General features: G+C 38.5%; 1 protein-coding gene across 1 annotated transcript; it reads right to left on the minus strand.

Moving 5' to 3' along the window:
* Window positions 1–11,924: 11,924 nt before the first annotated feature.
* LOC120519909 (sodium/potassium-transporting ATPase subunit alpha-1) lies at window positions 11,925–22,999 on the minus strand. The gene is made up of 16 exons (XM_039742660.1): window positions 22,895–22,999; window positions 22,462–22,660; window positions 22,258–22,367; window positions 20,542–20,676; window positions 19,314–19,506; window positions 18,347–18,522; window positions 18,130–18,266; window positions 17,655–17,805; window positions 17,336–17,504; window positions 16,745–16,899; window positions 16,526–16,649; window positions 13,980–14,125; window positions 13,754–13,884; window positions 13,550–13,651; window positions 12,868–12,959; window positions 11,925–12,072 (listed from the first exon to the last, which is right to left on the minus strand). The coding sequence occupies exons 2-16, from the start codon at window positions 22,631–22,633 to the stop codon at window positions 12,044–12,046; spliced, it is 2,022 nt and encodes a 673-aa protein (XP_039598594.1). The 5' UTR covers window positions 22,634–22,660; window positions 22,895–22,999; the 3' UTR covers window positions 11,925–12,043.
* Window positions 23,000–23,005: the final 6 nt, after the last annotated feature.

The following is a 23,005-nucleotide window of genomic DNA, read 5'->3' on the forward strand; positions in this document are numbered from 1 at the left end:
GGGTTACATCGATGTTGTAGGAACGGAACTGTGTCGTAACCCGAGGACCCCCTTGTATATATAAACTCATCTAATGATGAAAGGAAAGAAAATTTTGTCAGTCTATATCTGTGAGGTTATTACAATTAAACAAAATTTAAAGTATTTTTATACTATCCCACAGTCATTATTAGCTAGAATAATAACTGCACAAATTTCAGTGTCCTCACCAAGATGACTGACATGACCAAGATTACCCTTCTGGTCACCCATCTGTGCATGTGCTGGAAAGGCCACAATTCCCATTTTCCTAGATGAAACTTATAATCCCAGACAGGACCAGAGCTTTAAATTTCATGGGAGTCACCATCACAGATGTGGCAGTGGTGGTCGCAGTGGTGTGCTGGGGAGGCAGCATAAAGAAGAGGGACACCTCACGCCTGGACAAACTGATGAGGAAGGCAGGCTCTATTGTAGGCACAGAGCTGGACAGTCTCTGAAAGAGCGATGGGAGCTGAGCAGGCCACTGTCAATCATGAAGAATTCAATGCATTCACTTAACAGTGTCATCTCCAGACAGAGGAGGAGCTTCAGCGACAGACTGCTGTCACTGTCCTGCACTACTGACAGACTGAGGAGATCGTTCCTCTCCCACACTATGCGACTCTTCAGTTCCACCCGGGGGAAACGTTAACACTACACAAGATTATAGACTGTTTTACCTGCCTCACACTGTCTATCCATCCATTGTCTAACCCACTGAATCCGAATACAGGGTCACGGGGGTCTGCTGGAGCCAATCCCAGCCAACACAGGGCACAAGGCAGGAACCAATCCTGGGCAGGGTGCCAACCCACCGCAGGACACACACAAACACACCCACACACCAAACACACACTAGGGCCAATTTAGAATCGCCAATTCACCTAACCTGCATGTCTTTGGATTGTGGGAGGAAACCCACGCAGACACGGGGAGAACATGCAAACTCCACGCAGGGAGGACCCGGGAAGCGAACCCGGGTCTCCTAACTGCGAGGCAGCAGCACTACCACTGCGCCACCGTGCTGCCCCTCACACTGTCCATCTTGCATTTTTTAACTTGCACTGTGCTTTTATTGCTCTTTAATTAATATTGTTTTTATCAGTATGCTGCTGCTGGAGTATGTGAATTTCCCCTTGGGGATTAATAAAGTATCTAGCTATCTATCTCTGTCTATCTATATCCTGGTAGAGTGTCCACTCAACTCAAGATCATGGTGAAGACAGCCTGAATATTCCTTCTATGCGGACATTTACAATACTTGCTGCCCTAGAAAGGCAAACTGGTTATAGATGAGATGTTTTGTGTCTTCTAAATTAAGACTGTTTTGCAGAAGATTTACTTATCTATCAGATGAATTCAGGCTTACAGCTATGTCTAATCCTCTATCCGCTTTGCTTAGACAAACGTCAGATGGGACTTGGTTATGTAGCAATAAACTCACAGTGATCTCATCCTGTGACCCAAAAACACTCTAAATCAGTCAAACACAGGTGAAGCATGTAGTTATTGAATATAATGCTAGGTATCGTGTGCCAGAGTAATCAGTCCACCAAGTGCCATTGTGCTCTGTGGGTGTATTTCTGGTGCTTATTCTATAATTGCACAGGTGATGTTGGTTTACTGTATATTCTTTTGTCTCCAAGCCACTGTAGCAGATTTTCAGGAGACAATGACAAATGATTTTTTCAGGATTGATAGACTTGATTATGAAGAGTTTGTTCCCTGTGAACAGAATGTTTATCAGTGACATTAAACTGAAGTGCTGAGACATCTTGAAGTACTGGTGCATGCAGAATTGCATGTTACACCGTGACTGTACACCTGCACACACTGCCCAATCAGTCAAAGAGCTTTTGATCAAAAACGTTGTGGTTGTTGCTTTGCAGATCTTGTATTCGTCAGATCTCTCTGTCTTTCTCCCTGTGACTCCTGTTTGTTTCTGAAATGAAAATGGAGATTGAATGGATGAAATACAAGAAAACACGCAGGAGGCTCTAGACATGTTAATAAAAAATGAGTGCAGGAAATGTTAACAGGAAAGCGAGAAGTGCTGGGACAAGTGTATTGCATTTTAAGGTGAGATTTTTTGAAGGTGAATCAAATTTAAATTCTTAAAGTTTAAAAAAAAAGGATGTTTTGGATACCCCCTTGTACTTATTTTGCTCAGGTGTAAGAATCATAATACATTCAGTAACATTTTATATTATCTAAAAATAGGGAAAAAAATCACATTCTTTTCGTGGTACCATGAAGCATTTTAAAACATTAATAAGAATGTATTAGCATTATAAAATAAGTTTGTGGGCCTGCTACCTTTGTATTTGTTTTACTCTTGTAATCAGATGGAATATTGGCTGCAACAGAAGTTTGCTAATAACAAGAAGATGAAATGCCTTCAAGGTTAATCTAAACAGTTATTCAGTTATTATACAGAGCAGAGATTCTTTATCTGGAAAGCTCAGACTACCAACAACCTACCTTAAACAAATATTAGAATACAGATCTGAAAAAGAGCTCTTATAAAGCTGGCTTGCCTCGCAGTTACTAGACCTGGGTTCGCTTCCCGGGTCCTCACTGCGTGGAGTTTGCATGTTCTCCTCATTTCCTCCAGGTGCTCCGGTTTCCTCCCACAGTCCAAAGACATGCAGGTTAGGTGCATTGGCGATCCAAAATTGTCCCTAGCGTGTGTTTGGTGTGTGTGTGTGCGTGCCCTGCGGTGGGCTGGCGCCCTGCCCTGGGTTTGTTTCCTGCTTTGCGCCCTGTGTTGGCTGGGATTGGCTCCAGCAGACCCCCGTGACCCTGTAGTTAGGATATAACGGGTTGGATAATGGATGGATGGATAAAGCTGGCTACATTACTTTTCTGCAACTGTAATAACTGCACAATTCTTCATTTGTTAGTGGTCTTTATACAAAATTTGGATGCCGCATATGGCCTGGTGCTATTTTTAAATAGCATAGGCATCATGACATTACATGTGATTACTAACATAATGGTGGCATCCATCAAAAAAAAAAAACTAATAAAATATGGGGTGTAATAACATCACATTTGATAACAATGAGGAAAAACATGAAAAGAGAAGCGATCAGAGAAGCTTGCTTTTATAACATGTAACTCTGGTGTTTTAATCTCTGCTTTAGATTTTATTGTCAAACTGCTCTACAAATTGAGTGTGATTCTGTCATTTAATGTTTGTTGATAGGACCATGTTTTATGTAGGTTAATGTGACCTTTGTATACCTATTGGTTGGCTATAACTTATTTATTATAATGCACATAAATTCACACATAGAGAGGCCAACAGTATCATTAAAGGTGTCAGCCATCTTGCCCAGTTACATTTCAGGAAACAGTGCAGGACCATCAGTACTTGCACAGTTGGAGTCAGAGAGAGTTTTCCTCTACCGGTCATAGCCAACGGCCACTTAAATACTGACAAACATGTATTTCAGTGAATGTTATTCACTCTTTTTTTTTTTGGGTGTCTCATATTAATATTATACTTCTGTCACTAGTATTGTGAGACATGCAAGTACGAATTCCTTTGTACTAAAAGCATACAATGAATCTGAAATGGACCAAACTGAAAAAAAAGTCTGAATTTGCATTTCTAGCTAGCCCATAGGAAACTTTTACTGGCCAAAGGCTGATCTTTGATGGTGTGTGAGGCTTAACAGAAATTCTAATTTATGTTTCATCTAAGATTCATCTTTGTCACAGATGTTTCTCCTAAGATTCTTTAGGAGAAATGGCAGCACACAAGAATGAGACATAAGACAGAAATGAGGTAAACAGAGTCAAAATTGAGAAGTCTAGAATTCCTAGTCTTGTTTTAGTCTCTTTCAAGACTTCACATTGTTTACTTATTATTGGACGGATGTTCATCCAAGATGACAATATTTGAGATACGATTTTATTTTGTTTTCCTAGTTGGAGCACAGGCAGACAAAATGACTTGCTCATTGTCACAGAGTGATTTGAACCCACCACTTCAGGGTTTGAAGTCCAAACTCTTACCCACTATGCAACACTGCCTGCCTTTTTAGCTGGAATGAGTAGGATTTAATTAGAGCACAGCAATATTAATTAGAACAACTAATAGTCTTATTCAGAAGGACTACAGTTTTGTGATCATTGTAGTTTTATTGTTTCAAACAACTGTCCATCCATTTTACCATATATTAATGAATAGGCAATGCAAATGCATTCAAATTGTAAAAAAAGAAAATGTCAATATACTACTTGGAAAATCTGAGCTCACTGTATACTGAAACTCAGGAGGAAACACTTGTGAGACTACTGGGGTATTTTTTCTTTTCTCATGAGAAAAATATGAGAAGCAGGAGGCAAAAGAAAATGTATCAATAGATATATTTCTCCCTATTGTTGTCTAGGGGTAACTAAATGGATACTAAGCAGAACTCCTTTTTGATGTTTCAGTCCTACGGGAGGAGACCCTAGCCATTTAACAATACAATACAATTTATTTTTGTATAGCCCAAAATCATTCAAGAAGTGCCGCAATGGGATTTAACAGCCCCGCAGCCTTGACTCTAAGAAGACAAGGAAAAACTCCAAAAAAAACCCTTGTAGGGATAAAAACTGGAAGAAACCTTGGGAAAGGCAGCTTAAAGAGAGACCCCTTTGCAGGTAGGTTGCGCGTGCAGTGGGTGTCAAAAAGAAGGGGGTCAATACAATACACAGAACAGAACAGAACAAAACACAAGTACTTAACCTTGCTCATGGCCCCGCATGATTCACCTTGAGCTCAAATTCATCTCCAACAATGCAAACCTAAGATGGCAACAGAAGCAGATGCGAGGCAGGGCTCCAACTTAAGGAGGCTAACCCCCACTGGCCCAACTAAGGACACACAGATTAACTTGACCTCCACCAATTTCACTCAGTGCACAACTAGTATATTAAGTTGCTAGTTGAGGATCTCTGGTTAACATCACATATTTTGAGTGTCTGTAATTAGTAAAATTTAAAGTCAATTCTATTTTCTGAACCTTGTTATGTAGACGCTTATTGTAAAATTGCTGTCCTTATATATACACTTCCAAATATTAGTATTAGGCCGAGGTTATACTTCACGCGACGTGACGCGACGCATGCCACAGCGGACGCTCCTGCTATGCAAGCGTTGTAGTGTTCATACTTGCGTGCGTACATTACGTAAATCTGGAGGAATCCACCAGGTGGCAGTGCCAGATATTATCACGGTGAGAACATGTTCAGCTTCGCTGTGTTGTGAATTGCCTAGAACATCCATTAAATTCCGATGACACCTTACCGCAATATCTGTGAAAAGGATGTTTATTGATTAAATCCATCAAACCAGGGATGTGTCCATTCCAGCAAGCACTGGGCATGAGTGAGAAACAATCCCTGGACGAAGCCTCAGCTCATCGCAAGATGAATACAAGCGCACACATACACTACCGTCATTTTAGCTGCACCAAATCCCCAAATCTGCATATCTTTGGAAGTAAACTGGAGCTCCGTGTGAAATCCAAGCAGGGAACACCAGTGACATGACTCCCTGCGAGACAGCAGTTCTACCGCTCCGCCACCGTGTCACCCCATGTGTGTAATTATTAACAGTATTTATTATTTAAATGAAATAAACGATTTATCTGTAAAATGTAACATACACATTTTAATGCACTTCATCATGAAAGTGATATCAAGTATAAATCTAAAGATTCTAAATGTGCAGAGAGTTGGAATAGCATACATTTAATTTGTTCTGCGTGGTGATCTATTGCTGCTTGCCTTAGCGATTAAAAACTAGGATGATGTTTACGATGGTCTGCTTTAATGATAAAGTAAACTAGGAGGTTAAAGTGGAAATTCGAGATTAAAGTCAAATTAATTTCCACTTTAATCACAAAATACACGATTTCACCAAGTCTTTAATTTTGTTTCTCAGTGGCTCAAATACAGTGCTGTACATTATGCTGCTGTTGTGAAGTTGCAAAAAAAAAAAAAGACAGCACAGAAGACGGTTTGTGAGACTTTTAAAATGTATCGTGTCATTACGATCGGGAAAATGCAATGCTTGAATATAAAAGCACCACGAATGCATCTCTATGTCAGCATTTTGCTTCACCACATCGAACCATTCATCAAACATCAAAGCGCACACACTGATCTCGTAGGATCCCAAAGCTTTCTTTTACATGTAGATATTAAACAGAGACTCTGACGTTACATTCCAAGTTTTAGTACACTGCGCCCCCCGACTTTTTGCTGGTACTGCAACTCGCACACGCGTCACGTTAATTTCTGAGGATGTACCAAATGAACGCTGAGAACGCGTGGCAGCCATGATGCGGGCGCATACACGTTCTGAGCGTGAAGTATAAACGAGCCCTTAGAGTTAAAACTGGTGATTTTGCTGTTTACCTTTATAATAAACTGATATTCTAATCAAGAGAGATGTGTATTAATATGCTAGTATGAGTCAAGTTTATTTTTATTTAAAAATAATTAAATAATAAAAAGCTAAGTTACAAAACATGGTGGGCCAACAAGCCATGTGGGTGGGCCCAATCCAGGCACCACACATGCAGCAGAGTCAACAACAACAACATTTATTTCTACAACACATTTTTCATACCAACGCCGTAGCTCAATGTGCTTTATAAGATGTCAGATCAGCAGGTCAGGTCAGGTTGGGGAGCATGCACTGGTACAACAAGTGGCCACACCCACCAAACGACAACACAGCTCGGGATCCTGGTTGGTAAGACCCCAGGTAGACAGGTGGTCCAGAAACCCCCTCTGGAAATGACCATCTATCTATTGCAGCCAGGTGTTAAGTGGGTGTCCCCTTGGCCTGGTCTCTAAAATGATGGTCCAATGATGGGAAGAAAAAAAAAATCTAATTAAACAAATAAAATTTCTAGGGGCTCAAGGCCAAAAGTCCACCCATTCTACCTCACATAAATGCTCTTCAGTAGTTCTTAATTTCTTAGATTATTTGTTGTCTTAGAGGATTTGACGCAGTGGGTTTTGTGGCACATTGGGGTATTCACTTTCATTGAAGCATTCAAACATCAGAGGTTGCTGCATAGGACTTCGATCAGGTGGCGGTGATACAGAACACCAACACAGAAGAACTGGAAAGGAAATGAGAGAAAAGTAAAAGATAATAAATACTGCAGGTTCATTGAAGCGTTTGATAGTGCTATGCATATCTGATTTATTAGAGGTACAAGTAAATTGCAGTTACAAAAAAGCCAAATTAAAGCAGTGGGATTTTACGATTTTTTTTTTAAATACTCCACAGTGTTGGTCTGGTGTATCTCTATTAGTAAAGTATTCCAGATTTTTGGTGCATAACAGTGAAAGGCTGCCTCACTACTTCTTTTATGCTTGGCTCTTGGAATTACAAGCAGACCACCATTAAAAGAGTTAAGGATACGACTTGAAGTGTAGGGGGACAGGCATTCCAAGATACAGGAAGGAGACAGATTATTTAAAGCTTTAAATACTATTTGTAGTATGTTAAAGTCAGTGCTAAAAGACATGGGCCGCCAATATAACGACGCTATAACTGATGAGATGTGCTCAAATTTTTTTCTTTTGGTTAGTAATCTTACTGCTGCATTGTGAACAAACTGCAATCGATCGATGTCTTTCTTTGGCAGACCTGTTAGGAGTACGTGTAAAATAATCTAGCCAACTAAAAACAAATGTGTGAATTAATTTCTCAGTATCTGCGGTGGGCTGGTGCCCTGCCCGGGGTTTGTTTCCTGCCTAGTGTTGGCTGGGATTGGCTCCAGCAGACCCCCGTGACCCTGTAGTTAGGATATAGCGGGTTGGATAATGGATGGATGGATGGAATTTCTCAGCATCTTGAATGTTATAAGAGGTCTTAATTTCCTTAAATGTTTCTTAAATGAAAAAACACAATCTAGTTAATGTGTGATTTAAAGTGTAAGCAGAGTTTATGATTACAACCAAGTTCTTTACTCCCACCTTGACGTTAAATTCTAAGGCATGAAGTTTACTACTAATACCCTCATTATTTCCATGTTCAGTAGAGACTAAGATTTCAGTTTTTTGTTTCTCATTCAACTTGAGGAAATTACAACTCATCCATTCAGAAATACAAGACAGACATTGGGTCAGAAAGCTCCGAGCATCAGGGTCATCAGGTGCTATAGATAAATAAAGCTGCATGTCATCTGCAGAGCTGAGATAGTTCACCTTCTGCTTTCATCTGCAGTGTCACAACTTAAGTATTCTGCACTCTATATACAGAACCAGTGAAGTAACTGGACACCATTAAAGACTTTGAGAAAGTTCTCTTTGAGGCTTTTGCTTTATTAACAACAAATGAATTACTGTATCCTTTTACAACAGTGGTCCTGAAGTTTAAGGTCTGGAGCTCCCCTGGGGCCAAACATATTCATTTCAAGCAGCTTCACTTTATAAGAGGACTCTTGATTAAATGTTATTTCCCAATGTCTTTGAGTGCAAAAATCAGGGGCAACACCTCCTGTTTTGTACACATTTCTGTTAGATAACTAACAATAAAATGTACAAACTCTAAGAACAGACAAGAAATGTCAGGAACTGAATCTCTCCACTCTCCCACACTCAACTGAAAGAAGCGTTTAGTCAGCATGTGTTGCATCACACACTTGACATAAGCAGGTTACAGAAATCAGTTAATCGCCACACTCCTCCTTACGAGTAACAAGACACAGGCTTCCATTCACTCAACAAAAACTCGGCAGTCGTCTCAGACACGTCAGAGGCACTGCTTGTAGGCTTCTTACTCGCCAACTGACCTTTAGTCCGTACATTCAAAGCTTTGGATTTCTGAGTAGGTTGCATGCTAGCACACAAATAAAGGTATTTTGAAGTACTGTAGGAAACACACCCACTTAATGAGGGGGTAGTAAATAAAGTTCAGGCTCTCTCAGTTACATGGCACTTTTATAGATCTGCTGCATATTAAAAGTAACTCCTTTGACACCGATCCCCTCATTATTCTGGCCACCCTAACTTAGAGAACAGAAAAAGTGGGAACCTCAGTGACATTAGATGAAGATGAAGGTGGGCAGCATAAGGAGTGAACACAAATTCTGACTGTAAATTGCTTGTTGACATCTCTACAATGTGATAACTAGTCAAACTGAACTTTGCTACATTGGTGAATATGATTCTTTTGGGTAATTTCCATGCCAGCAAGACCACAAACATTAGAGAAAGATAAGAATAAACTGCTGTAGAGAGGGCTTTGCCCATAAATACAAATCTGATTGGTCTTTGTAATATATGCAACAAAATAAATGGAGAAACAGGCATAAGAAGAGTTTGGGACGTAACAGAGATTCTTGTTTACTGCAAGAATATTTAGGTTTTTTCATAATTGAGGTGTTGCCTTCTGAATACGGCCATCTTCTCAGTAAGTATTCTTCCTCTGTTCTGTTATCACTCATCTGATGACTACTTCCCGAGATGCTCTTCTTGTGTATCTTTTATGTTCGTATACCACCTGCACTTCAGACCAGATAATCCACCTGAAGCTCAACAAACCTGGCCAGTACTTGGATGGGAGATCACTTAGGAAAAGACTGGGTTGCTGCTGGAGGTGGTGTTGGTGAAGCCTAAAAGGGCACTTACCCTGTGGTCAGTGTGTGGATCCCAATGCCCCAGTGCAGTAAAAATTGGTGATACTCATGAGCATGACAATACCTAACACATAGGCAGTTCCTGACAAGCCAACATACTGTAGTGACCGCAGCAGCAACTGCATCAGCAATATAAAAAAACAAAGAAGTCCCTTCAGAGTATGAAAAATCATGGCAGCAATTGGGAGACCATTATGAAAATGTCACCAAAACCCTAGCAAGCATCTGCACAGCTGTCATCTAGTACTGATAGCTGGTCGAGCAGTCCTTGCCAGGAGAGCAAACCAATGAACAGCCGTGAAAAAGAGCTTCAATCCATATTAGCCACTTTAAGATGGCACCGTGCTTTACAATACAGTACTTTGTTGGCTTACCCCCCATCCAATTAATGAACCTGAAATACAGGGAGATTCACTCAAAAGAGGCACCGAATATTATACAGTATAATAGCTCTAACTAGGATGAAGCAATCTGAACGAAACAATGTGCTCCTCAGTATATGGAGCATCGAACAAGCCAGGATGCTCCTGCAATGAGGTAGGCACCGGATAGCCATCGTGACATTTAACCCCAGTTTGCAACTCCTGCGTGTATACCGCCCGTACCCCTTCACTCAGACACTCGACTTCTCATCAGGATGGTGGTGTACAGTATTGAGCAACGCATCTTCATGGTGTGAACCTATCAGGTCACCAATTCTTTTAAGCGATGTCACAAGCAATTGCATGATTGTGAGTTAACGGAAGGTTACTTCCAGCAAGATGGAGCAAAATGTCACACATCGGCAAGGAGTATGGTAGAAATGGAGTCCTTCTTTGGCAACAGGGTAATTTGAAAGGGGCTTTGGCCACCACGGTTGCCTGGATCTGACTTTTTCATTTGGGGTATGCTTAAAGGAAAAGGCCATCAGAACAAGCCTTGCATTGTGGATGATTTGAAGGAAAACATGCAATGTGAGAATGCAGCTACCTAACTGCCACAGAAGCTGTTCTTTGTTTAAATCACTTTTTTTCCCTATACACAGCAAACAGCCCAAGATAAAGCACCCATAATACACTGTAAAATTATCAATTACAGGAGATGAAATGCTGGAGGTTTCTCTACATCATCTAGCAATTGTTAGATTTTGCACAGTATGGTCAGTGGATAAAACTTTTCACCCTCTAAAAGTCTTGAGGGACCTAAGTGGCCGTAGAACCCATTTTCTTCTTTCTTACCGCTGATGATCTGAAGACTACATTTCTCATGAGCTATGATTCTACACTTTTAAAAATTTCATATGTCCTATAGCAGCCACAACACAGAGGCATTTTTACTATCAGCAACATGTATTGCCATTATGGACAGCGTATTACTTTCAGACAGCCTCATTTTCTTTCTGGCTCATTGTGCCAGAAATTGAATTAGCTTGCCTGTCAATTACCTGATGCACTATATCACAGAACTTTCACTTCTTTCTTGTAGTTCACCAATATGACCACATATGCCAGCCTTTCACTTATTTTACTGTAAATGCGTGTGGACTGAAGTAGAGACTTGCCTTTTCTTGGAACTAGAGAAGGGAAGAATACAATTCTGGAGAAAAGCAATTCAAGCCACCCCTTACCACACTTAGCATGTTGTAGTTTTTAATTAAGAATACTACACTGTTTTATGCAGACTATACTAACACACTTCAGCCAATGAGTGAAGACAGACTATAAACTGTAACTGGAATAGACAGACATGTCCGTTGCCAAAAGGCAGCTTGAAAAAAAATAAAAATATGATGCCCATAATGTTGTAAAGAAAAAAAGTAAAATCACAATTCTGACTCTATTTATATAATAGTTACTTTCAGTCAGTTTGACAGTAATTGTCACTGGTTGTGGATAAAAAAAAAAATTATAGGTTTTTAAAATATTCAATTACTATTACTGCATCATCACCCAGCCCTAACACCAACAATCAGGCTTTACCAAAAGGAAAGAAATGTTATTCACTGAACAGCACCAGGCTCTTTAACTGATAGAAAATAAAAAGTTCAGACTAGAGAAGAGAAACAGTTGAGAAGAGTAAAGAAAGTGTGATGCATGTAATGTACAGACACATGAGGAATCCAAAAAGAGGCTGTGTGGTCACTGTTAAGTTTATTTTTTAAATTACACATCATTTAAAAACCATGTATAAAATTGGTCCTGCTACAAAACAAAAGGCACAACAAAACAAAAAACAAACAAACAAAAAAAAAAAAATACAAAATAGGTCTTGTGTTTTTGAAATCAGTCTTCTTTTAAGTTTTCAGTATAAAAACATATCCAGAGTTGAACGGACTGAGCAGTGAGGCTCCCATGCATGGAAAATGTTGCTATATAAGCAATGAATTAATAGTAGGTCTCTTTTTCCACCCAACCTAGAGAGAGAAAGAAATACATCATTAGGATATCGACATATCAGAATCATAAAAAAGGATAATTATCACAAACTTTATATTTAGTCAAACACTTTCACATTTTGAGGTATGCAAAAAACCAGGGCATTAGTTTTACATTTGCATTGTTCTCAAAAATGGGCAAGTCTTACCACTTCACACTCGTACACTAAAGTATAGAGCTTTGTTACTTTAAAAATCCATAATCCATTAAAAAAGCCATTGAGAGTTCAAATTGCACTACAACAAGAGTTAAAATAAAACAAATATAAAACCAACATGTAGATGCATACACTACAGGTGTCCCAATACATCCTGTGTACATGTGTAAAATGAACTATTGACATACAATGTGACAGCTATAAGTAGACCCAATTGTTTTTTCTTTAAATTAACTTGTAAAAAATCCAAATTTAGTTTGGAGAAAGTAACAAGTTTTTAAATCCTTCAAGTGAAGAGGTCTCGACTACATACTGTGTCAATTAATCTAAAATGGACATTTCTGGAGACAGGATTTGGACTCCTCTGGGAAACCTCATGCTAACATAGTGAGAATACTAAAGTTCTATACATTAAGTAACAAGGTAGGAAAATCAATCATGAGGCTGAAAAACTAACCATTGTCCGACTGCAATATCCCTAGTTACAGAAGGATAGACGGTTTCAAAATTTAAAATATACAATCAGACAGTCAAATGCCACAGAAAAGGCAGAGATGCAAAAACAAAACACTTCACACAATACACGACACAATGAAACAAAAAATGCAATTTTTACCTCCTGGGCTGCGTCTAATAATGAGCTTTCGGATTTCATCATATATGAAGATAAGCAGAGAATATGGGAATGCACAGAACCACCATGTGGGCCTGAAAGAGAATGCAAGGTTAAGTTGTGTGTGTACATATGTCCGTCTTATTTCTAGTGCATAGTTTTATTTTGTTATCATAAGGGATGGCAAACTAAGAATTTCACTATATAGTGCAACTTATCTATGCACAATAAAAAACAATTTAGAATTAATAAAAAAAAATCTAAATTGCTACATTTGTTTTAATAATTCTAAAATGATCACACGTTTTACATTTTAATGTTTTATTTAATTTCATATAGTAAGTTTAAAATACTTAGAAATGCACAAATGAAATAAAGCAGCACTGCATCTTACATATAGTAAAAGGTATATCACTTACTAACAAACAAAAATTCTAGACCACCATAGTAAGAAAGGCACACATTTCACTAATAAAAAGCCACCCAAAAAAACTGATCATAGACAACTCTACATAAAATAAATTTCCTTTGTATGTATTTACTGTATAATTCTTTTACATTATATAGCACTTTTCTCGCTACTCAAAGCACTCTCCATGCAGGGAGGACCCGTGATGTAATATATAGAACTATTATATAAATAAAACACAGAGTAAAAAGAATCCTGTAAATTAAGAACACCTACTTCAAGGGGTACATTCTTAAAGCAACATCCATTCCAGGGCAGTATGAAAGGAAGGCAGCCAATGCTGTTTCTTCAAACAAGCCAAATATAAGAATTTTATTTCTGAAAAGAAAAGATCAATGCAAGTAAGTCATCTGATAAAGTTGAGGAAATTTAAGACAAAAAAATATAACATGCACACCACAGTAAAGCACAGTATCTTACTTCATTCCCTGCTGGAACACAGAGTTTCTTCTTGTTTTGCAGATGATCAAATCTGCCCACTGTACAACTACAATACTAGCAAAGAAGGCTGTGTGACATGTGAATTCCACAATCTTTCTTTGCTCATAGGTCTAAGGAGACAAGAAATAGAGGAAAAATTCTTATTTGCACCACAGAAATGAGGTATAGAAATCATTTAACCAATAGTGAAGGTCCATTTACTTACCCACTGCTGGCCATAACTATCTTCAAGGTCATTAGTGTATTTGTCATCCCAGTCTACTCTAAGTCCAAGAAGGTCCATTGGAAGAAAACCATTCTCAGCAAGAATTACAAAGTATGTGAAGAACCCTCCAAGTGCCTGGATCATACCTAACCAGTTAAAGAAATAAAGACAGTAAATGCATCTTTCATTTTTAAAGATTTAATGTGGTGAACACATCCTGCATCCATGAAGGCTGAAGGTGGTTAAATTTATAGGAAGAAATGCAGGCTGTCACGCCTAAAGAACAAATCTAATAAAGCTTACGAAACATATCTATATTTAGCTTTCATAGATTCTTGAGCACTTCTACAGGAAGCAAAAGTGGGTGGCCTATAGCTTGGTTAAAACCATCTAGAGATGTCCGAGTTTCCTAAATATGCATTTCATATTCATTTCAGTGGCTGGGGTGGGGAAATCACAACAATATCACAAGTATGGTGCATGGTGTGTACGTTTAAATTTTGTAGAAAACAAATCCCTTTTGCTAAAGCTGCAATGATTTGCAGTAAATTAAAACATGACTTTCAGCTGAAAAAAAATCATATAAAGACCTTCACCTTTTATAGAAAATCCTGCTGTTCTACTCAGTATATATAGTCATATGAAAAAGTTTGGGAACCCTTCTCAGCGTGCATAATAAAATTTACTTTCAACAAAAAAAAAAAAGTTGTCTTTCATTTCCTAGGAACATCCGAGTACTGGGGTGTCTTCTGAACAAAGATTTTTAGTGAAGCAGTATTTAGTTGTATGAAATTAAATCAAATGTGAAAAAGTAGCTGTGCAAAAAATTTGGGTCCCCTTGTAATTTTGCTGATTTGAATGCATGTAACTGCTCAATACGGATTACTTGCAACACCAAAATTGGTTGGATTAACTCGTTAAGATTTGAACTTCATAGACAGTTGTGTGCAATCACGAGAAAAGGTATATAAAAGGTGGTCAACTGCAAGTTGTGCTTCCCTTTGACTCTCCTCCGAGGAGTGACAGCATGGGATCCTTAAAACAACTCTCAAAAGATCTGAAAACAAAGATTGTTCAGTACCATGGTTTAGTGGAAGGCTACATCTATCTACAGCTATCTCAGAGGTTTAAACTGTTAGTTTCAACTGTAAGGAATGTAATCCGGAAATGGAAGGCCACAGGCACAGTTGCGGTTAAAACCAGGCCAAGAAAAATACAGGAGCGGCATATGTGCAGGATTGTGAGAATGGTTACAGACAACCCACAGATCACCTCCAAAGAACTGCAAGAACATCTTGCTACAGATGGTGTATCTGTACATTGTTCTACAGTTCAGCACAATTTGCACAAAGAACATCCATCAGTATGGCTGGGTGATGAGAAAGAAGCCCTTTCTGTACTTACACCACAAACAGAGTCACTTGTTGTATGCAAATGCTCATTTAGACAAGCCAGATTAAATTTTGGAACAAAGTGCTATGGACTGATGAGACCATTTTTTCAGTTATTTGGCCATAATAAAAAGCACTTTGCATGGCGGAAGAACAGTGCATTCCAAGAAAAACACCTGCTACCTACTGTCAAATTTGGTGGAGGTTCCATCATGCTGTGGGGCTAGTTCAGGGGCTGGGGCCCTTGTTAAAGCCAAGGGTCGGAGGAATTCAACCCAATAACAAATTCTTCAGGATAATGTTCAACCATGAGTCACAAAGTTGAAGTTAAGCAGGGGTTGGATATTCCAACAAGACAATGACCCAAAACACAGTTCGAAATCTACAAATGTATTCATACAGAGGGAGAAGTAAAATGTGCTGAAATGGCCGTCACAGTCCCGACTTGAATATCACTGAAAAATCTAAGGTATGATTTGAAGCAGGCTGTCCATGCTCGGCAGCCATCAAATTTCATTGAACTGGAGAGATTTTGTATGGAAGAATGGTCAAAAATACCTCCAACCAGAATCCAGACACTCAAAGGCTATAGGAGGCGTCTAGAGGCTGTTATATTTGCAAAAGGCGGCTAAACCAAGTATTGATGTAATTTCTCTGTTGGGGTGCCCACATTTATGCACCGGTCTCATTTTGTTATGATGCATATTGTATATTTTCTGTTAATCCAGTAAACTTAATGTCACTGCTGAAGTACTACTGTTCCCATAAGGCATGTCATATATTAAAAGGAAGTTGCTACTTTGAAAGCTCGGCCAAAAATCCAAAGAATTAAGAGGGGTTCCCAAATTTTTTCATAAGACTCAAAGTAAAAAAAGGACATACACAAGTGCTGGAACTATTAAGAAAATTAGTACTACAAGCAGGAATTAAAAGTAATAAAATTTAGTGGGCTACATAAACACACAGACGGAAATCTGAATGTGCGTTGTTAAAACCCAACAAAAATGGCAAAAGGGAAATTTTCTTGCTCATTAATTTTATAATTTAAACTATTTTATCTGAACTTGGTCATCTGATCTGCATTAAAACATCACTCCATCCATATTACAGTGCAACACTAATTTAAAAAAAAAAAAAGTTACTGGAAGTACATACCAATTTGCCCATAGGCCATACTGATCAGCCTTTCATTTACCAATTTATCAGTTTTTGGATTTCTTGGTTGTCTTTTCATAATATCACTCTCAGCAGCTTCATATGCAAGAGAAATGGCTGGGACCTGGATTATTAAGAAAAGGACATCTTAAAAATTTAAATCTAAAATACCTTCAATGAAAATAATGAGAAAACTCATTCAAGTAAAAATTACCTTACCATGTCAGTACCCAAATCAATACAGAGAATCGTGACCGTTCCTAGAGGAAGTGGGATATCGGCAATGATGAAGAGCAGGAAGGGTGTGATCTCAGGAATATTACTAGTTAAGGTGTAGGCAATTGACTTTTTCAAGTTATCAAAGATAAGACGACCTGAAACAGAAAGCATTTATTAGTGAAGATGTCATTTTGATAAATTATCCATTTTCCAACCCGCTGAATCCAAACACAGGGTCACGGGGGTCTGCTGGAGCCAATCCCAGCCAACACAGGGCACAAGGCAGGAATCAATCCTGGGCAGGGTGCCAACCCACCGCAGGACACACACAAACACACCCATACACCAAGCACACACTATGGCCAATTTAGAATCGCCAATCCACCTAACCTGCATGTCTTTGGACTGTGGGAGGAAAGCCGAGTGCCCAGAGGAAACCCACATAGACACGGGGAGAACATACAAACTCCACACAGGGAGGACCCGGGAAGCGAACCCAGGTCTCCTAACTGCGAGGCAGCAGCGCTACCACTGCACCACCGTGCCTTTGCTAAATTACATTGAGCATTTAATAATTATCTTTAAAATTACCTTCTTCCACCCCAGTAACTATGGAGGCAAAGTTATCATCAAGAAGGATCATATCAGCAGCCTGTTTTGAGACATCTGAACCAGCAATGCCCATAGCAACACCAATGTCTGCTTTCTTCAAAGCCGGTGAATCATTTACACCATCACCAGTCACAGCCACAATAGCACCCTGTGCAATACAACAAATTTTCATATCAGAATAGCACTCCTCCACCTGTTGCAACATTTCCATTATATCTAAAAAACACTTTATGCAGAATAGGATGGCAGAAACAACAGGGGCAAGAGTTTTTTTTTTTATTTATTTAAAAACACACACCTGTCTCTGACAGCCTTCAACAATAATGAGTTTTTGCTGAGGGGAGGTTCGTGCAAACACAATCTCAGTATGGTGCTTTAAAACATCATCCAGCTGTTCAGAGCTTAGCTCCTTCAAATCACTACCATGAATCACACAAGCTTTGGCATCTCTGTAAGAGAAAAGGAGGATGTGTTGGCAAAGGTGAAATACCAACTACATTTACATACATTAAAACTGTACAAAAACGGAACAGATTGAAACAAACAACAGGTAGGCTTTACATTGTAGAATCTAAAGCACTAGACAATTAAATCACAAGGTTGTTTTAATTCCAGCTAGCAAATCAACTCATCTGAAAATGAATGGTTGTACAGAGCACCACTTTTCTTACAAAAGGAGTGAATTCAACCAATTCTGTAATACAGATCTCTTGCTCTCTCACTCAAGAATATATGGAGGAAAAATAGTTGGCCAATAAAAATCTTTAGTCTACCTGGGATTGACTTCTCTAATGGGAATATTTAGACGAGCTGCAATGTCTTCTACAGTTTCATTCCCTTCTGAGATAATCCCAACACCTTTGGCAATGGCTTTGGCTGTAATTGGATGGTCACCAGTAACCATAATAACCTGTAGTTACAGTTAAAATATTAATATCTGCACCAAAACATTTTAAACAAGGTTTAAAAAATAAAAACCACAGTACTTACTTTAATGCCAGCACTTCTACATTTACCAACAGCATCAGGAACAGCAGCACGAGGAGGATCGATCATGGACATAAGACCAACAAAGCAGAGATTTTCAGTTGGAAAGTTCACATCATCAGTGTCAAACTGAAATCCAGCCTCAAACTGGTCATCAGGAAGAGCCAAATGACAGAAACCTGTACAATACAAAAAAATAAAATTTACTTTTAAAATGCAACTGAATTTTCATACCTTTTCATATATTGTTCCAATAGAGAAACAGCTACCATGAAGTACTACATGTGTGTAATTTGCAAGCAGATGGCACTGTTAATTGTATAAGACACATATTCTAGATGCAATGTCTTCTTCTGGATATAATGCCAGCTTAAATTGCCCTCAGCTTGGGATATAATAAAGTAGAAATCCCCAGGCCTCTGGAGGGCAGCAGCAAAATTTGGCTTCAGTGGGACAACTTCTCCAAGAATCTCCCAGCAAATGTACATTTGGAAGAGACTGTGAAATGAGTATAAAATAGAAGTACTTCCTAAAAGGCAGTAATTGCACAAGAAGTAATCCTGGATGTAGCCTCAAGGCCTTTACACCTTCAGAAGAATTGCTTTGAGCCCAACGGCTTACCTAGTGAGGACAAAGAACCCCAGGGGTTTGAGGAAAAGGAAGGTTTTGAGGTAGGAAGAGTCACTTTACAAGGAAGTTAGCCAACCACCTTAAGAGTGTCAAGGGATATAAAGAGCAAAGTTCTGATTATTTCCCTCCAATTCCCCCTTCCTTGTATATTTTGTGTGCTACAATATTTCCCTTCAAAGTTATTTGACCAGTCTGAAATCTTACTGGAACCCTAGCTGTCACACTTGTTTAGCTGCTGGTCGGCAATTGTCAAATAAACTGACCGTACATTACTTCAATAATCATGTTAACCCCCGCTGTCCCTCAATTCCATCCTCCCCGAAACTTCCATTGCACTTACCAAGGACTCTCTCCCCTAATCCACCCAGCTCTAAGTAGGCATTCTGGAATGCATCTTTCATCTCCTCATCCAAGGGTTGCGGTTTACCATGCATTAAGATTGTGGCGCAGCGATCAAGAATCCTTTCTGGAGCACCCTTCATTACCAGAAGGTATCTAGATTCATTAGGGTCTGCATTTTGGTGTATAGATAGCTGGGAAGAAAAAAAAAGTAGCTTTAAGTAATACAACCTAGAAATATTTCAGTGCTAGTCACTATCTACCCATTATTTTCCCCTATTTCATTACAGGGTCACAGGAGCTACAACACAATGTAGCAACACACCTTGGATAAGAGACTTCTCCAAAATAAGTCATACTCATGTACAAATGTGATTTTACCATGCAGATGTCCTCCATTCAGAAAAGGACAATTTTTTGTCCATTTGTTTATTGCCATTGCAAAAGACTAATATAAAACCATTTTTGATGTATATGTTTCAACGTAACAGAATTATAAAGCTTCAACAAAACATTTTCTCATTCTTTTGAAGCTAAGTTTTTTCAAAGATATACTAAAACAGGAAATAAAAATAATGGGAAAAAAAAAAAAAACCCAGTAAAAAAGTTTTGCAAGTAATAAATGATTTACAGCATACAAATCCATCAAGCAAGGTACACTTCCCTTCATACTGACAAACAGAAAAATAACATTTTAAACCACCCCAAGACAGTACCACTCACACATTGGCCAACTAAATGGATTCTTGCAGTCTACTAACTTGCAATTTTAGATTTTGCAGCAAGTCACTAATAAAATTGTTTTGTGTTCTTCCAATAATTTATAAACTCATTCAGTATGTATGCACGAGTCCAACAAATCCACATCGTTTATTAAGTTCAATCTGGTTAAGCAGGAATACTTTGTATCTTGATTCAATTTGTTCTGGTATGATTACTTTTCCTTCTCCGTTCCTTTACCCATTTGCTTAAGCTTTCATAAAAGCATTGCGATTTCTTGTTGTAGGTCACTACTATTACCATTCCTCATTGTAAATAACCAATATAATCCTTAAAAAAAGATGGTATCTGCTCCAAAATGCAAATGCACCGTTACATATTGCTCGTTTCCTATAGAACAGGAGAAGTTTTGAAAGAATAATCCATAACTATGGATATGCTATTGTGGATGAATATTTTTAAAAGTAGAATGCTTGACATTTCAAAAAGAAAAAGACAATATGTGATACCTGATATTTGTTGGTGGAATTGAAAGGAATCTCTGCCACCTTTTGATTCTTTTCCCTCATTGCTTTAACAGACCCACAACACAGTTCGATACACTTGAGCAGTGCAGATTCAGAAGCATCTCCAGCAACTTCTCTCTGTACATTAAAATTAGCAAGTAGTGAGGTACAGCTCCATTAATAGATACATTAAACTGCGTCAAACTGTTAATACAGAGAACATTTTATTTTAACAAGGCATTTATAAAACATTATCAATGGAGATGTTATCACAGTGAAACGGTCTCAGTTCCTAGAGGCTGGATTTGTGTGGATTCTAAACATTCTCCCCAAGTTCATGTGGACTTTTCCTCTATTTACTGTGGTTTACCTTCACATATCCAAATGACACGTTAGGTTAACATGCTTATTTTAACGTTACCCCTGTGCAAATCACTGTGAGCATATTTGTTAAATTACCCAGAAAACCAATTCACAATTAGTACAAAATTAACTTCTTTCCTCATGCTGGATAACAGTGAAGCTGGTCACTGGGTCCAGAGATTCTCAACTGGGCAAAGCTGGTGTCAAATATTAAGAGGACACTTTTGCCTAGACCATCTCCAAACCAATCTAAATTAATGCAACTAACATCCAGAGTGGCTCTAAAGGTATTCAAGAGCTATAAATGGCAATCTACCATACCAGCATTTAGACACAACTGAATGCATTACAGAATAGTATTTTCTTTTTATGTTAAAACTGTTTTGGGGGGCAGATTTTATATATTATTTAGGTTTCTAGAATGGATACTGGATGGAAAGAGATATTTCTACCTCAGAGGTCTGGGAATGTGGGAGAGCCCTCACTGACAAAAATCACTAAGCACAAAAACACATAATTTCTGCAACAGAGAAATGAAAATTACAAAGTGTATAAATGTGGCACGACTACCCATCCTCCACAAAAACTGATTTTAATATATTAACAAAATGATTCAATTTTCATTATTTTATGATTATTATTATTTAGAATTACAATGAAACACTACTATGCATTACTACTATCCCTTGTCACATACGTGCACATGGGAGGCAGCTAAAGGGCCTGAATGAGAGTAATTCCATGCCACACCAGGGGGTGACTGGTCTGCAGAAAAGTGAGAGAGAGTTGTTGCGCTCCATTATGGGAAATTCTGCCTGACACCAATGATGTCACATCTGGTCCCGGGCACACCAACGATGTCGTCATTTCTGGTTCCGGCCTTAGTGATGACATCACTTCTTCCACTTTCCCTTAAAGCCGCCATCTTTGTGCTACCAAATTAGTTCTGTTGTGGACTCCACTGTGTACACATCTGTACATTGATAATATCTAATTTTGCTGCAAGGAATGATATACGGGTGGCTGCCCCAAACCTTTTTGTGGCTCTTTTGTCATGTTTATGACACCCTACATGAAGTATTTGAAGAGAGGCTGACAACTTTAAATGATATTCAATTAAAATGTAGTAATTATTGGCAGAATTACACAATTTCACATGAATAAACAGACATCATTCTAGATGTCAACTGCATGAATGTAATTGCAAGAAAGACTTCAGACAACCCAAAAGCAAAATAGCCTACAAAACAAACTACAACACAATGAGTCAAAATTTGAGACATCTCTCCAAAAACACCGTAGTTGCAATGCATGTTTTCTTTCCCCTTAATAAAAATAAACAAAAATACCACATACTTTAAGAATTGGTACATTATCTTGTCCAGCCTGAAACACAGCACGATTGCAAAGGCCTGCAACACGAGCAAGGGCAGCCCATGTTGGGGAACTTCTGTCAAAACTGGCACCTTTTTAAAAATAAAAAAAAAAATAAACAAATAAACACACTTCTAAAAGAACAGAAGTTTGAATATCTACATTTACTGATGTTCAGTGTCTTACCACTCTGATTCTCAGTGGTATCTGCTTCATGAATCTGATTATCAAACCACATGTGTGCAACTGTCATTCGGTTTTGTGTTAGTGTCCCAGTTTTGTCAGAACAGATAGTGGAGGTTGAGCCCAATGTTTCTACTGCCTCCAGGTTCTTTACCAAGCAGTTTTTACGTGCCATACGCTTGGCTGTCAGTGTAAGACATACCTAGAATTGTGTAAGTAAACAAAAAAGCTAGTCAGGTTTCCAAAAATTCTACCACATGGACAGATGAAACAGGAATCTATTAAAGCATTAATCATCACACATAGGATATGAACAAGAAATTGAGAAAGCAAGAACCACAACATAACTGGATTGTTAAGAAACTTGCTTAGTATACTGTGAACATCCAACTGTTAACAAGTAGTATAAAGTTTTGTGTTGAAGTTAATGTCTTACCGTTACAGTGGCCAGCAAACCCTCTGGAACATTAGCAACAATAATTCCAATCAAGAAAATGACAGCTTCAAGCCAAGAGTATCCAAGGATCAAAGAAAGAATGAAAAATGA

This window comes from Polypterus senegalus, unplaced genomic scaffold (assembly GCF_016835505.1).
Source record: "Polypterus senegalus isolate Bchr_013 unplaced genomic scaffold, ASM1683550v1 scaffold_3802, whole genome shotgun sequence".
Lineage (NCBI taxonomy): Eukaryota > Metazoa > Chordata > Cladistia > Polypteriformes > Polypteridae > Polypterus > Polypterus senegalus.